This window comes from Octopus sinensis, linkage group LG5, assembly GCF_006345805.1.
Source record: "Octopus sinensis linkage group LG5, ASM634580v1, whole genome shotgun sequence".
NCBI lineage: Eukaryota > Metazoa > Mollusca > Cephalopoda > Octopoda > Octopodidae > Octopus > Octopus sinensis.
In genome coordinates, this window is record NC_043001.1 from 125100672 (window position 1) to 125119209 (window position 18538).

General features: G+C 41.1%; 1 protein-coding gene across 1 annotated transcript in view; it reads right to left on the reverse strand.

Annotated features, from left to right (window-relative positions):
- The window catches only part of LOC115211861, a 51537-nt gene that overhangs the window by 16003 nt on the left and 16996 nt on the right, over positions 1–18538 (reverse strand). Inside the window, exon 2 of the mRNA XM_029780588.2 lies at positions 4606–4732. Within this exon, the coding sequence (XP_029636448.1) occupies positions 4606–4732 (127 nt within the window). The remainder of the gene's footprint in view (positions 1–4605; positions 4733–18538) is intronic.

Below are 18538 nucleotides of genomic sequence, written 5' to 3' on the forward strand. Positions count from 1 at the left end.
CAAAGTGTTATTTTACAGTTTCAGGCTATAGTAGAAAACAATTGTCCAAGATGGTGTACAATGGGACTGAACCTGAAACCACTTGATTGCAATGTTAAGTTAACCATTCAACCATGCATGAAAGGAAAGTAGCAGGGAGAGGACAAACAGCTAGAAATGTCTTTAATCATACATTGACTTGTACAATCAAACTAACTTGCAACTACGATTAAAAGGATATAAACAACATCAAAGGCTCCACAATACAAAAAGCATGGGAGGACGGGCGAACAGATGGTGACGTAAGAGAAATGTCAGACAGAACTTTGAAGCTTCTGAAAGCTCAAGAATGAAATGCAGTGAGGTGGGGAAAATATTATTTACTGCTTATAATTTAGCACAAATGTTAAGGCTAATGCTAGTAGTAGCTAAGCACACAGAGTTAACATCATTAAACAGCTTCAAATGAATGCAACAAAAATGGCTGCTATGTGGTTGCTCCACAAGACCTGCTAGAAATAACAGCTAAATCTTTAAATTACATCTATGCTGTCTTTGAAATGATCTCATTAGTAAATAAGATCCTATATGCAATATTTGTTATTTATATATTACGGAGATGTACTTGCATAGCAAGTGATTTGATCAGAGATCGTGTGCTGGAACGAAAACTATTGCAGCATGGAAGGTGTTTGTAAGCCATTTAAGAAACACACAAAAGCCGTTCGATTCACTTCAACATTTAAGTTTAATTTGTCAAAATATTTTCATCGCTTTAAGACCGCGACCTGTTCACTACAGATTTTTGTCAGTGAACAGGTTGCGGTCTGAAAGCGACGAAAATACTTTGACAAATTATATTTAAATGTTGAAGTGAATCGAACGGCTTTTGTTTCTTAAATGGCTTACAAACACCTTCCACGCTGCTATAGTTATTTATATAATATAAACATATATAAAAGATAGCGGTCATGGCTGATTATAGGTCTGCTCAGTCATGGATTACATGGGTTAAACAACAACCACCACAATAAGGCATGAACCAATGATGGATATTATGTTGATGGGAATAGCAACCAACTCATTCCTCACCTTTCATGCCCTAAATACAGGGATGGATTGGGTAATGTGTGAAAAGAAAAAAAAAGGGAATGATCACAGCAGGGAATGTGTATGACCATAAATCAAGTCATTCGGAGTAGACCTATGGGGTAAACAACTATATCCTTTTAGAAGTTTCATCTGCTAGAAATAGCACAAATAGTAAGGTCTCCCATGATTTGCAATCATCCTTCATGGACGGGTCCAAATATGTTTCATCCCTAGGACTACGAGTCAAATTTATTGCTTCAGCTAGGTATCTTTAGAGAGATATAAGTCCAGGGACGATAAGTTCAACAGAAGCTATGTCCAGCCATTTAGGATAGAGTGCTCAAAGTTTGAAGTTCTTGATGAACATTACTAGAAGAAAAAAAAAAAAAACTAACGATGTGGTCAAGGTTGGAATGTCTGATCCTAATCAACTTAGGAGATTCAGTGATGTGAGTAGTAGTAATATGATGTAAATTAGTTAAGTAATTTGATCCAATGTTTACACTGCCTCTCAGTAGGTAGGAGCAGCAGTTGGGGGAAGATGTGTGCTAAAGAACATGGCTGTAAAGAACATTTTACAACTACAAAGAAACGAGAGAGAGAGAGCAAGGAAGAAGTTGAGAGAGAGCAAGGAAGAAGTTGAGAGAGAGCAAGGAAGGAGAGAGAGAGCAAGGAAGAAGAGAGAGAGAGCAAGGAAGAAGAGAGAGAGAGCAAGGAAGAAGAGAGAGAGAGCAAGGAAGAAGAGAGAGAGAGCAAGGAAGAAGAGAGAGAGAGCAAGGAAGAAGAGAGAAAGAGCAAGGAAGAAGAGAGAGAGAGCAAGGAAGAGAGAGAGAGCAAGGAAGAAGAGAGAAAGAGCAAGGAAGAAGAGAGAAAGAGCAAGGAAGAAGAGAGAAAGAGCAAGGAAGAAGAGAGAAAGAGCAAGGAAGAAGAGAGAAAGAGCAAGGGAGAAGAGAGAAAGAGCAAGGGAGAAGTTGAGAGAGAGAGAGAAGAGGAGGGAAGTTGAGAGAGAGAGAGAAGAGGAGGGAAGTTGAGAGAGAGATTGTGAGAGAGAGAGAGAAAGAGAGAGAGAGAGAGAGAGAGAGGCAGAAAGACAAATAGAGAGGAGCAGAACCAGAGATAAACAAATAGATATCAAAAGTGTGCAGGATGAAATTGCCGAATTTTAAGCTCATTTAATAAATATAAACAAAGCTCATAGTGGAGAAACTTGCTATGATATATATATAGGAGAAATCAGTGCAAACAAGCCAGTTCTCTGTATCATGTGAAATAATGGGTCAATGACAAAAAGTAAAATGTCGTTCCGCAAAAATTAACTGAAAACCGCTTAACTTTAACTCTGTCCTGGCTTCATTGTGATATAATCTGTTTATAATTTGCTTTCCAAATCAATAACATACAGAAACAATAGGGTTAAGTCACGTTTATTTTTACTTCTTTCAGTTATTGTTTACCGAATCCATTCTGTTAGTCCGGAGTTTCAGAAGTAGAGGGCACATGCCCAAAAGTGATACGCAGTGGGAATGAACCTGGGTAATCTATAATTTACGATGCTCCTATTCACAACAAAATGCAACATGGGCACTGGAATGACAAGAAGCTTGCTTAACAAACACATGGAAACTGCCTAGGGAAAGTTTCTTCTTCTACTACAGCTCTGGGCTGACCAAAGCCTTGTGAGTGGATTTGGTAGACGGAAATTGAAATCTCATAGGCACAGGAGTGGCTGTGTGGTAAGTAGCTTGCTAACCAACCAAATGGTTCCGGGTTCAGTCCCACTGCCTGGCACCATGGGCAAGTGTCTTCTGCTATAGCCCCGGGCCGACTAATGCCTTGTGAGTGGATTTGGTAGATGGAAACTGAAAGAAGCCTGTCGTGTATATATATTATATATATATTATATATATATATTATATATATATATATATATATATATATATATATATATTATATATATATATATATATATATATATATATATATATATATATATTTTTATTTTATAGAAGGAGCTTCTACAGGACTAGAACTGTTTCATTCAAAAGAAATCATCAGGAAGCTACAGGTAGCTTCCTGATGATTTCTTTTGAATGCAACAGTTCTAGTCCTGTAGAAGCTCCTTCTATAAAATAAATTAATTTACTCTGCTATGTATTGAGTACCTTATTTACTGTGGTTAACCCCGACTCAACCCGGGACCTACATATATATATATATATATATATATATATATATATATATGTATGTATGTATGTGTGTGTGTCTGTGTTTGTCCCCCTAGCATTGCTTGACAACCGATGCTGATGTGTTTACTTCCTCGTCACTTAGCGGTTTGGCAAAAGAGACCGATAGAATAAGTACTGGGCTTACAAAGAATAAGTCCCAGGGTCGATTTGCTCGACTAAAGGCGGTGCTCCAGCATGGCCGCAGTCAAATGACAAACAAATAAAAGAGTAAAAGAGTAAAAGAGTATATGCGTGTATGTAGGTTTGTATGTATGAGAGTGTGTGTGTATGAGAGCATGCTTCATAACTGGTTTTAATTAATGTCCCCATAACTTAGTGGTTCAGCAAAAGAGACTGACAGAAGTACCAAGCTTTGGAAAAAGTGCTGGGTTCAATTTGCTAGATGAAAAGCCCTTCAAGACTAGGGCCACAGTCCAATGATTTAAACAACAGATAAAAGATAGCAGTAGCTACTGCATAAGTCAAGGGATGATGTACTGAATGCTGTGAGCAAAAAATTCTTTATGCTAGTAAATAATCCATATTAGATAACAGTTTAGTATACAAACAAATTAGCTGACATAACAAGCTTTCTGCTGTTAGGGAAGCACTGAGTCAAGAAATATGTATTTATAGCTACATACGATAATCTTTTCAGCAACATTGCCGTTGTTAATTTGTTTCAGTAATTAAGACAAGAATGGGTAAAACTATCAGCACAATTGATCTAATAAGGCTACACAATTTCTACCTAAAACAAATTTCTTTCACAAGATTTGGATCACCCTCAGGATATGGTGGAGAGAGAAGGAAGAGAGGGGAGACAAAGACAGATGGTGGGGGGGGAGGGGGGAGAGAGGAAAGAGAGAGAGAGGGAAGAGAGAGAGGAAAGAGAGAGAGAGAGAGAGAAGAGAGAGAGAGAGGGAAGAGAGAGAGAGAGAGGGAAGAGAGAGAGAGAGAGGAGAGGAGAGAGAGGGAAGAGAGAGAGAGGAGGAGAGAGAGGGAGGAAGAGAGAGAGGAGAGGGAAGAGAGAGAGAGAGGGAAGAGAGAGAGAGAGGGAAGAGAGAGAGAGGGAAGAGAGAGAGAGAGGGAAGAGAGAGAGGGAAGAGAGAGAGAGAGAGGGAAGAGAGAGAGAGAGAGAGAGGGAAGAGAGAGAGAGAGGGAAGAGAGGGGAGAGAGAGAGGGAAGAGAGAGAGAGGGAAGAGAGAGAGAGAGGGAAGAGAGAGAGAGAGGGAGAGGAGAGGGAAGAGAGAGAGGGGGAAGAGAGAGAGAAGGAAGAGAGAGAAGACAACAAATGTGTAATACTTACTGACAAAAAGCATTTATCTGTTTCTTATCTAAATGCTGCATATAATAATTGGAGACGTCAATATTGTGGGGGCTAATTGACCTCAGACAGCTACGCAATGCTAGTGTATCACAATAAGCATTGACATCTGTATAAAAAAAAAAAAAAAAAGAAGAGATAAATTATTTCTTGTTAATGGCGATTTTAGACATTTCTTGGTTTGGTCAGTATGTAAACCTACAGTTAAATTATTGTAATAAGAAAAACCTCATCTCATTTTACACAAAAAAATTACAGAATCTATACCTTGGAAGCACTCCGTCGGTTACAACGATGAGGGTTCCGGTTGATCCGAATCAACGAAACAGCCTGCTCGTGAAATTAACGTGTAAGTGGCTGAGCACTCCACAGACACGTGCACCCTTAACGTAGTTCTCGGGGATATTCAGCGTGACACAGAGAGTGACAAGGCCGGCCCTTTGAATAACATGTACAACAGAAACAGGAAGTAAGAGTGAGAGAAAGTTGTGGTGAAAGAGTACAGCAGGGATCACCACCATCCCCTGCCGGAGGCTCGTGGAGCTTTTAGGTGTTTTCGCTCAATAAACACTCACAACGCCCGGTCTGGGAATCGAAACCGCGATCCTATGACCGCGAGTCCGCTGCCCTAACCAATGGGCCATTGCGCCTCCACAACAGAATCTATACCACCACTATTTTTAAACAAATTAAAACAAAAACCACTTTGAAAATGTCATGGCTCAGTGGTTAGAGCATTGGGCTTCCAATCGTGGTTGTGGGTCTGATTCCTGGACTAGGCTGTGTGTTGTGCTCTTGAGCAAGGCACTTCATTTCACATTACTCCAATTCACTCAGCTGTAGAAATGAGTTGTGACGTCACTGGCTTGCTAACCAACCACATGGTTCCGGGTTCAGTCCCACTGCATGGCATCTTGGGCAAGTGTCTTCTGCTATAGCCCCGGGCCGACCAATGCCTTGTGAGTGGATTTGGTAGACGGAAACTGAAAGAAGCCTGTCGTATATATGTATATATATGCATGTGTATGTGTGTCTGTGTTTGTCCCCCTAGCATTGCTTGACAACCGATGCTGGTGTGTTTACGTCCCCGTCACTTAGCGGTTCGGCAAAAGAGACCGATAGAATAAGTACTGGGCTTACAAAGAATAAGTCCCGGGGTCGAGTTGCTCGACTAAAGGCGGTGCTCCAGCATGGCCGCAGTCAAATGACTGAAACATGTAAAAGAGTAAAAGAAAGAGTAATATAAAACACCTTTTCTTGAGGAACCTGAGAATATTTTCACATAATGGACTTAGCATAGGCCACTAACTGGTGAAGTAAATATGTTAATACTACTCACTAATACACTCAAACATCTGGCTCATAGATATATCTCTTCATGGACTTTTCTACTGTTACCGCAAAGGCCTCTGCTCTGCTCTTTGGAGCTGATTGCTCTTATGCACCAACTCTTTTAGATAACTGTTTCTTACAAGGTGCCAAGATATTGTGTACCAGTTCTAAAAATTATATACATCAAATGTGCTGGATCCATGGCCATCCCACTGTAAATCTGGTCATCAAATCTAAGTAGAGACTTCAAACTTGAAATCTTCAAAGCCAGTCGAACCAATTCTACTATATGGCTCAGAAACCTGGACGTTATCAAAGAAGCTTGAGAGGCGGTTGGATGGAACCTACACTCGCCTCCTTATGAGAGCTCAAAATCTCTCGTGGACGCGTCATCCAACCAAAATGCAAATATATGGGAAACTACCACCTGTGTCATCTCTTGTGGAGGGTAGGAGAATCCAGTTTGCTGGACATTGTTGTAGGGCTGAAAAAGAGGCAATTTCTACTCTTCTCCTCTGGAAGCCATCTACTCGCAATACCAGAGGGCGCACACTCTCCTACCCTGATGTAATCTCCAGGGATACAGGCATCCAGCAACAGGACCTCCGTAATGCCATGATGGAGGGTCTGGCGTAGCATGGTAAATTCCATTGTATCGACCACAGTCGAACAATGATGATGATGATGTTAGCAGATAAGTGTTAAGGAATGAAAAGACATGAGTGGGGCAAGAGTTGGTTCTTGTGATAAGGGAGCGACATAGCTACACACATTTAGAAGAGACAGAAATGAATTAGTAATAGCTGTGAAGAGAGTGGCAATGAGATGTCCAGGTGGAACCTCAAAGTATGAGTAGAAGTTAGCAGGGACAAAGAAACAGGCGCAGGAGTGGCTGTGTGGTAAGTAGATTGCTTACCATCCACACAGTTCCGGGTTCAGTCCTACTGAGTGGCACCTTGGGCAAGTGTCTTCTACTATGACTGTAAATATGATCAAGGACAAGAAACAGGGATGGCACCAACAAGCATACAACATTGAGCAACTGAAGAGTCTGCACTAACAATGTTACAAACACTGGCTTCAAGCATTTAAAATAAATCTGAAGAACTTAGTTCAAGATTAAGGTGATTGATGGCAGGAAAAAACATCAAGCTATCATATCATCGGCTATCAAGAGAATATAAGCCCTGATTTGAAAGAGGGGAAAAATATAAAATAGGCACAAACAGAGCCATATTGCCAAGTTCTCTTTGCAGCCATATAGTTCCAGTCTTGATCTTACTGTGCAGCAGAACCTTGAGTAATTGTCTTCTACTGTAGTATTGGATTTATCATTAATTTGGGAGTTCGTATATGTGTGTGTGTGGTGTGTGTGTGTGTGTGCTTGTGTGTGTGCAAGTGTATTTAATGTTTATTGGTTTAAAAATAGAATGTGTCAAAAAGTCTATTTCGTTGATCACTAAGCAGAAACTGATATGATCAACTTAAAAACCTTAAAGGCAAGTACCCTGGTCACACCACTGAAGCTAACTAATGAAGGAGTAACATCTATATAACCTTTACATAATCATCATCATCATCATTTAACGTCCGCTTTCCATGCTAGCATGGGTTGGACGATTTGACTGAGGACTGGCGAACCAGATGGCTGCACCAGGCTCCAATCTGATCTGGCAGAGTTTCTACAGCTGGATGCCCTTCATAACGCCAACCACTCCGAGAGTGTAGTGGGTGCTTTTACGTACCACCGGCATGAGGGCCAGTCTGGCGGTACTGGCAAACGGCCACGTTTGAAATGGTGTTTCAATCAATTTAATAAATCAGATAAATTTTGAAACAACTGCTAAATGCACAACAGATTTCAAACCAAGAAAATTATATAATTAGCTGACTCATTTTGAACTTAGTAAAAGACAATGGACATACCTTCCACACTCATGCTCTGTGAAAGGGATCAATCTGAACAACAGTTTGGAAAAGACTATGTGTAAACCAATAAAAAGAAAAACCGGATTGCTGACTTAGATCACAGCAAAATGTCCTGAATTTTTTAAAATTTTGCCTTTTTTGTTTCTCTACCCATGAAAGGGAGTTAGTTGAAATTTTTGTTTTGTAATGAAAGTCAGGAAGTATATGACTAACAAGCTTATTATCAATAGAGTAATTCTACCCAGTCCTGCTTGAACGAAGCTAGAAGGTCATCATTAAAATCCTGTAACTTAAGGAGACTCCTAGTACACAATATGAAACAATCTCCCTTACCTTCATTCCTAACGCTATTTACTACCAGAAATAATTGACCGACTGTAATCCTAGATTACAATACTACAGTTTACCAATTGCAATATAAAAAATTTGAAAATAAATGAAATACCAGAAATATCACCAAGATCTCTTTTCAATTTGCTGGGTCTGGAAGAAGGAGCAATGCCCATGACCTTCACCAGTGTTCTTAGACCAAAGAGATTCATGCCAATGTTATTTTTTGAACCATTATTAAGTCAATACATGCAGAATAAAATATACAAGGTGTTTGGGCCAAATTTGACAGTTTGCATAAAGAAAGCAATATCCCATCCAAAAATAAAAGTATTTAAAAAATAAACAAATATCAACTCGATTATGGCTGAAAAATAAGTTTACTCAAAGTAGCCTCCCTCAGCTTCCACCACAGCCCCAAGGCAGCTCTGGAACCTAGTGCATGCTTTCCTCACTCTGTCCCTGGGAAGATCTTTGAACACATTGACCTTGGCCACATGCTCAACCGTGGTGTTGCAAGCAGAGCAGTTTGTGCCTTTTTTCAACCATGCCCCAAGCATAGTAATCCATGGGATTATAATCAGAGGAATTACGAGGCCAAAATCTGGGGCTGGTAAAGTCACAGAACTTTTCCAACAACCATTCCTGACAAAGAACTGAATCCTGCTCTCACACATATAGCGTTCCAGAAGCAACTCACTCCAGCCAGTGTTTAACCACAATCTCCAGTAGCTTCTTATAGCCATCTGAATTGAGCCTAAGGCCTTGTTCATCAGTTGTTGGATAAATTTTGGTACATGGACACAGTCAGAATGCTTGCCATGTCCCTTCCTGCTGGCCACGGCTTTGTAGTTTCCATAAGTCGGTTATTTCAGAGAGACATTTCAAAGAGTGCAACATGGTTAGACTGAAGAGTGATATATATATATATATGTGTGTGTGTGTGTATGTATATATGTGTGTATGTATACATTTGTGTCTATGTTTGTTCCCCCAACATCGCTTGACAACCGATGCTGGTGTGTTTACATCCCTGTAACTTAGCAGTTCGGCAAAAGAGACCAATAGAATAAGTACTAGGCTAACAAAGAAGTTCTGGAGTTGATTTGTTCGACTAAAGGCGGTGCGCCAGCATGACCACAGACAAGTGGGTCCAGAATGCCCGAGTGCAGCTTTTAAGCTAGTATATACATATATATAAAAAGTAAAGGCCTCTTTTAGTCATCAATGACCATGGGATTGCACCTAGACAGTTCCCTTCAAAAGCATAAGTCCAGGCAAGGTTGTTTATGGGAGACCGGCAGTCACCCATGCATACCAACTCCCCTCTTCATGCCACTGACGTTATCCAAGGGAAAGGTGAAGGCTGATACAGCTTGGCTTGAGAGACGTTGCAACTCATTTCTATAGCTGAGTAAACTGGAGCAATGAGAAAAAGTATCTTGCTGAAGAACACAACATAGCCCAGTCTGGGAATCAAACTCACTATCCTGTGAAAGAGAGCCCGACACTAACCACTGAACTATGCACCTTCACGGTGAAGTTCAATTCCTGGACCAGGCTGTGTGTCATGCTCTTGAGCAAGACACTTTATTTCATGTTGCGCCAGTTCACTCAGTTGTAGAAATAAGTCGTGCCAAGCTGAATCAGCCTTTGCCTTTCCCTTGGACAAAATCAGTGGCATGGAGAGGGGAGGCTGGTATGCACGGGCGACTGATGGTCTTCCATAAACAACCTTGCCTGGCCTTGTGCTTTGGAAAGTAACTTTCTGGGCATAATCCTATGGTCATTCATGACTAAATGTGGTTTTTATCTATATATATATATATAATATATATATATATACATATATATATATATATGCGTAGGAGTGGCCGTAAGTAGCTTGCTTACGAACCACATGGTTCCAGGTTCAATCCCACTGCGTGGCACCTTGGGAAAGTGTCTTCTACTATAGCCTTGGGCCAACCAAAGCCTTGTGAGTGGATCTGGTAGACGGAAACTGAAAGAAGCCCGTCGTATATATATATATATATTATATATATATATATTGTGTGTGTGTGTGTATGTATATATGTGTGTATGTATACATTTGTGTCTATGTTTGTTCCCCCAACATCGCTTGACAACCGATGCTGGTGTGTTTACATCCCTGTAACTTAGCAGTTCGGCAAAAGAGACCAATAGAATAAGTACTAGGCTTACAAAGAAGTTCTGGAGTTGATTTGTTCGACTAAAGGCGGTGCTCCAGCATGACCACAGACAAGTGGGTCCAGAATGCCCGAGTGCAGCTTTTAAGCTAGTATATACATATATATTAAAAAGTAAAGGCCTCTTTTAGTCATCAATGACCATGGGATTGCACCTAGACAGTTCCCTTCAAAAGCATAAGTCCAGGCAAGGTTGTTTATGGGAGACCGGCAGTCACCCATGCATACCAACCTCCCCTCTTCATGCCACTGACGTTATCCAAGGGAAAGGTGAAGGCTGATACAGCTTGGCTTGAGAGACGTTGCAACTCATTTCTATAGCTGAGTAAACTGGAGCAATGAGAAAAAGTATCTTGCTGAAGAACACAACATAGCCCAGTCTGGGAATCAAACTCACTATCCTGTGAAAGAGAGCCCGACACTAACCACTGAACTATGCACCTTCACGGTGAAGTTCAATTCCTGGACCAGGCTGTGTGTCATGCTCTTGAGCAAGACACTTTATTTCATGTTGCGCCAGTTCACTCAGTTGTAGAAATAAGTCGTGCCAAGCTGAATCAGCCTTTGCCTTTCCCTTGGACAAAATCAGTGGCATGGAGAGGGGAGGCTGGTATGCACGGGCGACTGATGGTCTTCCATAAACAACCTTGCCTGGCCTTGTGCTTTGGAAAGTAACTTTCTGGGCATAATCCTATGGTCATTCATGACTAAATGTGGTTTTTATCTATATATATATATATAATATATATATATATGCGTAGGAGTGGCCGTAAGTAGCTTGCTTACGAACCACATGGTTCCGGGTTCAATCCCACTGCGTGGCACCTTGGGAAAGTGTCTTCTACTATAGCCTTGGGCCAACCAAAGCCTTGTGAGTGGATCTGGTAGACGGAAACTGAAAGAAGCCCGTCGTATATATATATATATATATATATATATATATATATAAGTATATATAAGTAATACTAAGCAATTAAGGGTTCAGCAACGAATTACCTCACCACACACCGAATTTAGAAATAGCAGTCAAAGAGTTATAGCTATTCTTTCTACTAAAAGGGAGATCTCAGTAAAAACACAGCACTTGAAAGGCAAACACAAAGAAGTTGGGTAAGATATAATTATCTAATTCTTATGCTTTCCTAAAACTTAATTTCGAAATGTACGTCCGTAGGTGACTTAAAATTGTATGATAGATTGCCGTCATTTCATTCTCTCTTACCTGTCTGTGTTTGCCTTTCAAGTGCTGTGTTTTTACTGAGATCTCCCTTTTAGTAGAAAGAATAGCTATAAATCTTTGACTGCTATTTCTAAATTCGGTGTGTGGTGAGGCAATTCGTTGCTAAACCCTTAATTGCTTAGTATTACTTAAATTTTCCCCGAATGAGGCTTTTACATGTCGAAATCTACTTGGTGTAATTAATAATTATTCCAAATTAATTAATTTCACCCTATATTGTTACTGATAACTATATATATATATATAATATATATATATATATATATATATATATACGTGTGTGTGTGTGTATGTGTGTGTATGTATGTATACGTTTGTGTCTATGTTTGTTCCCCCAACATCGCTTGACAAACGACGCTGGTGTGTTTACGTCCCTGTAATTCAGCGGTTCGGCAAAAGAGACCGATAGAATAAGTACTAGGCTTACAAAGAATACGTTCTGGAGTTGATTTGTTCGACTAAAAGCAGTGCTCCAGCATGACCACAGTCAAGCGACAAACGAATAAAAGAATATTTGAGAGAGAGAGGAAGAGAGAGAGCACACTACTTAAGTCATGGAATTGAAACCACGAATTTATGATTGTAGTTCAACATCCAAACAACTAAGCCAAGAGACCTTCTTCACATTATAAAACTAGTCAAATATGATTGGTACTGCTATTGTGTTGCAAATAGTCATAGTTGTCAAAAACTGAAAATTTTTTTTTCCCTATAAAGATAATTCCGTTGCCAGCCACTGATATTCAAATATTATCATGTGCTCATGTGTTAGATTGCAATGTGCCTTGCTACTGCAACAAATGACTATAAGAGACTATTATGTTCTACAATGACCTCAAGTTAAATGTAGTCATTGCTACTGCACTTGATTTGAAAGAACTAAGCTTGAAAGATAATTGCAGTTACAAGTTTTTCAACTCACTATTTTAAAAATGAGAGACTCTACTCTATATATAGAATACTAAACACTCAGCTGAGGAATTTTCTCACCCATATTAACAATCATGCTACTGCATTGCCTCTAAATTTATCATCATCATCATCATTCGTTAAATATCTGCTTTTCCATGCTTCTACAAGTCATGAGGAGGCGCAATGGCCCAGTGGTTAGGGCAGCGAACTCGTGGTCATAGAATCGCGGTTTCGATTCCCAGACCGGGCGTTGTGAGTGTTTATTGAGCGAAAACACCTAAAAGCTCCACGAGGCTCTGGCAGTGGATGGTGGTGATTCCTGCTGTACTCTTTCACCACAACTTTCTCTCACTCTTACTTCCTGTTTCTGTTGTACCTGTATTTCAAAGGGCCGGCATTGTCACTCTCTGTGTCACGCTGAATATCCCCGGGAACTACGTTAAGGGTGCACGTGTCTGTGGAGTGCTCAGCCACTTACGCGTTAATTTCACGAACAGGCTGTTCTGTTCATTCAGATCAACCGGAACCCTCATCGTCGTAACCGACGGAGTGCTTCCACCACAAGTCATGAAATTCACTGAAGTAAATTTTTTATGGATAGATCTTCTTCATGTTACCATCAGCTGTTTCCAAGCAGAGTGATCTTTCTTCTAGTTGTTCAAACACAAACCAATGAACAGCTGAATGTATTTTACACAAAAAAAAATTGCAAAGGACACTTGTTTTTGCATGAATTACTGTGTGATATCAAAAGAAGGAGACACACACATATGGAACAAGCTTCTTTCAGTGTGTCTACCAAACCATCGCAAAACTGAAGTTGGCTTTGGGCAACTTGCGCAAGATGCTGCGTAGTAGCACTGGATCCAAAACCATATGGGTATAAAGTAAAATTTTAACCACACTGCCATGCCTATACACATGGGGAAAGGAAACAGAAAGAGTGAGTGAATTGATTTCTCTTAGTTTTGCCAGGCCCAGTGGTTAGGGCAGCGGACTTGCAGTCGGAGAATCGCGGTTTCAATTCCCAGACCAGGTATTGTGTGTGTTTATTGAGCGAAAACACCTAAAAGCTCCACGAGGCTCCGGCATGGGATGGTGGTGACCCCTGTTGTACTCTTTAGGCCGTTGCCAGTTTCGCCTGGCCCCCATGCCGGTAGCACGTAAAAAGCACCATCTGATCGTGTCCGTTGCCAGCCTCGCCTAGCCCCCGTGTCGGTGGCATGTAAAAAGCACCATCCGACCATGGCTGTTTGCCAGCCTTGTCTGGCAACTGTGCCAGTGGCACGTAAAAAGCACCCACTACACTCACAGAGTGGTTGGCGTTAGGAAAGGCATCCAGCCATAGAAACACTGCCAGATCAGACTGGGCCTGGTGCAGCCTTCTGGCTTCCCAGACCCCAGTTGAACCGTCCAACCCATGCCAGCATGGAAAGCGGACGCTAAACGATGATGATATATTGCTTTCCCTCGTTCACTTTAACCCTTTAGCATTCAGATTATTCTGTTCAATAAAATGTTTATTCAATCATTGTTTTAAATTAATCATGCCTTATGATGGCCTTTCCTAATGCCAACCACTTAACAGTGTGTACTGGGTGCTTTTCTCGTGCCAACTGCACTACTAAGGTCACTAGTCAGCTTGAAAGCTTACAAAACCCTTTGGGAGAGGTTTCATGTTAGCAGAAAGGGTATGGCCTGGTCAGCCTGTAATGACATGCATAAGATCTGGTCATCAAATCTAAGTAGAGACTTCAAACTTGAAATCTTCAAAGCCACAGTCGAACCAATTCTACTATATGGCTCAGAAACCTGGACGTTATCAAAGAAGCCTGAGAGGCGGTTGGATGCAACCTACACTCGCCTCCTTATGAGAGCTCAAAATCTCTCATGGAAGCGTCATCCAACCAAAATGCAAATATATGGGAAACTACCACCTGTGTCATCTCTTGTGAAAGGTAGGAGAGTCCAGTTTGTTGGACATTGTTGTAAAGCTGAAAACGAGGCAAATTCTACTCTTCTCTGGAAGCCATCTACTCACAATACCAAAGGGCGAACACTCTCCTACTCTGATGTAATCTCCAGGGATACAGGCATCCAGCGACAGGACCTCCGTAATGCTATGATGGACATGTGAAGTCTGGCGTAGCATGGTAAATTCCATTGTCTCGACCACGGTCGAACAATGATGATGATGATGTTAGCAGATAAGAGTTAAGGAATGAAAAGACATGAGTGGGGCAAGAGTTGGTTCTTGTGATAAGGAAGCGACATAGCTAGACACATTTAGAAGAGACAGAAATGAATTAGTAATAGCTGTGAAGAGAGTGGCAATGAGATCTCCAGGTGGAACCTCAAAGTATGAGTAGAAGTTAGCAGGGATAAAGAAACAGGCGCAGGAGTGGCTGTGTGGTAAGTAGATTGCTTACCAGCCACACAGTTCCGGGTTCAGTCCCACTGCGTGGCACCTTGGGCAAGTGTCTTCTACTATAGCCTCGGGCCAACCAAAGCCTTGTGAGTGGATTTGGTAGACGGAAACTGAAAGAAGCCCGTTGTATATATATATATATATATATATATATATATATATGTATATGTATATGTATATATATGTATATATGTGTGTGTGTGTGTGTGTGTTTGTGTGTCTCCCCAACATCGCTTGACAACTGATGCTGGTGTGTTTACGTCCCCGTTACTTAGCGGTTCGGCAAAAGAGACTGATAGGATAAGTACTAGACTTACAAAGAATAAGCCCTGGGGTCGATTTGCTCAACTAAAAGGTGGTGCTCCAGCATGGCCGCAGTCAAATGACTGAAACAAGTAAAAGAGAAAAACTAAGAGTGGGGATTTGCAAGAGTGTATGGTGAAGGAGAGGAAGGTAACATCAAGGATTGGCTAGGGTTGGAAGAGTGGATGCGGGGGGTGCGGATTGCCAGTGGTGCCTGAATTGGGGAGATAGATGGATGCAAGAAGAGAACAGCATCAGGATAATAATGATGATGTAGTTGACATAGGAGAGGACATGATTGATGAAGTGTTTGGGTCAGCTACAGGAGAGAGAGAGAGGTGTGATGCATGAGGATAGAATTTGGTGGTCATATGAGTGTAGACAACAATATTAATGGGCCGTAGCCAGCACCGCATCGACTGGCCTCCGTGCTGGTGGCACGTAAAAAGCACCATCCGAGCGTAGCCGTTCGCCAGCCTCGTCTGGCACCTGTGTCGGTGGCACGTAAAAAGCACCCACTACACTCATGGAGTGGTTGACGTTAGGAAGGGCATCCAGCTGTAGAAACACTGCCAGATCTGACTGGCCTGGTGCAGCCTTCGGGCTTCCCAGACCCCATGCTAGCAAGGAAAGCGGAGGTTAAACGATAATGATGATGATACATTAACATTGTCCTGGAGAAACAGAAAGGGTAGCTGCAGTGGGAAAGATGGGCAGGAGTGGAGGGGGGATGAGGAGATATCTATTTGTGCACCTATATATATGTACACCCACAGAGCTTCACTAGTCAGCTTGAAAGCCTACAAAACCCATTGGGAGAGGTTTCATGTTAGCAGAAAGGGTATGGCCTGGTCAGCCTGTAATGACATGCATAAGATCTGGTCATCAAATCTAAGTAGAGACTTCAAACTTGAAATATTCAAAGCCACAGTCGAACCAATTCTACTATATGGCTCAGAAACCTGGACGTTATCAAAGAAGCTTGAGAGGCAGTTGGATGGAACCTACACTCGCCTCCTTATGAGAGCTCAAAATCTCTCGTGGATGCGTCATCCAACCAAAATGCAAATATATGGGAAACTACCACCTGAGTCATCTCTTGTGAAGGGTAGGAGAGCCCAGTTTGCTGGACATTGTTGTAGAGCTGAAAACGAGGCAATTTCTACTCGTCTCCTCTGGAAGCCATCTACTCGCAATACCAGAGGGCACACACTCTCCTACCCTGATGTAATCTCCAGGGATACAGGCATCCAGCAACAGAACCTCTGTAATGCCATGATGGACCGTGAAGTCTGGCGTAGCATGGTAAATTCCATTGTCTCGACCACGGTTGAACAATGATGATGATGATGGCTCAGAAATATGGACGTTATCAAAGAAGCTTGAGAGGTGGTTGGATGGAACCTACAATCGCCTCCTTATGAGAGCTCAAAATCTCTCGTGGAAGCGTCATCCAACCAAAATACAAATATATGGGAAACTACCATGAAAGGCATCTTTTCTCAAGGAGTGTATTGCCAGAGAGGAAAATATGTAATATATAAAAACATTTTTCAAAAACTTTTTCAACTTGCTCTTATTGGGCCAGAAATGGCTGGTTCTAATTGCTAAAAGGGTTAAGCACATCAAGAACTTTATTACTCTGCACATGTAGATAAAACTCTTGTGAGGAAGCTTTCTTCCCAGCCACATAGTTCTGGGTTCAGTCCCACTGTGTGGCACCTTGGGCAAATGTCTTCTACTGTAGCTGCAGGCCGACCAAAGCTTTGTGAGTGGATTTGGTAGACAGAAACTGAAAGAAGTCAGTCATGTGTGTGTGTGTCTGTGTCCATCCTCCTCTACCACTTGGTGTTGGTGTGTTTATGTCCCTGCAACTTAATGGGTTCGGCAGAAGAGACTGACAGAATAAGTAACAGGCTTAAAACAAAAGAAAATCCTGCATTTGATTCATTCAACTAAAACTTCTTCAAGGCAGTGGCCCAGCATGGCCACAGTCTAATGACTAAAATATGTAAAAGATATCTGTGTCCTCATTCTATTGCAATGACATACTTGCATGACTCTGTTCTCTGTCACTTAAGACAAAATCTAAAAATCAATAGAATCTATATAGTCAGACCCATGGATCACATTCAAAAAGAAAGTTACACAAGTCATGAGAACCAAGAACTAAGTCACTGAATTTCATGTTTAATTGTGATTGATTTCACTGTAAACTTCCCAATTTCTCAGTTTACATTTGTATTTAATGTGCCAAGTCAAAAGCACATTTTCTTTAGTTCAATTGATTCATCCACCACCTCTCTACATAGAAACGGCAGTTTGTCTGTGTGTGTCTGTCAGGTTGTACCCTCACCCTGACCACGGCTTTCAACCAATTCTGATGAAACTTGACACACACATAGCCCAATGTCATAATTCAAAACTAACGCAGCGAAAATTTTGAAAAGTTCCCCCAGCTCTGAAAAAAATCGATAAATTCGACATGGGGTTGAGAATCTAAGCTTTTTATATGCAACACATTTTCTGTTGTAGTTTTCGCAACTTGCAATCGGGAGATAGCTAGGAACATACATAGAAGTATTCGAGTGAAGAGAAGACATTGCAACCTACACATGCGCCTTCGTTCCCTAGAGGGAAAGAACTAGATTGGGATTAGTCGTTGCCTACAAGAGGCTCTTACATACCCGAGCAACGTCGGGCTATGCTGCTAGTACTGTATACAGTTCAATTAATAAAAAAGAAAAAGTTTTGTCATGAAAATTTATCAAACATTTCCCAAGGATATGGGAGTTTAGAAATGGCTGGGAACTACTATCGTAAGTACTCACATAACCTGCAAGGAATAACAATCAAATTTTCGTCAAGTCACCCACTAGCATTTAAACTAGCCATATCCAACCCAAATATTCTACATGTTTTATGTTCAAACCAGTCAGACTGGTCCCACACACCTGCCTAATGGCCTAATAATGCAATTCTAAAAATAAACTATCACATAATTGACATCTCAAAATCACAAGATCGTGCATGATTGATTTCAAAATAATGTGAAGAAATAAGCATTGCATTTGACAGAGTAATCAGAAAGTTAAAGGGTTAAAGAAAGGGATCTTTTCCTTTTGAACGGCAGATGTCAACACAATTTATAGTTAACTAAACACTTTTAAACTTCGTATACTGGTAGAATGTGTTTATAAAACATCATTTTTTTTACTTGGCTTTATTGAG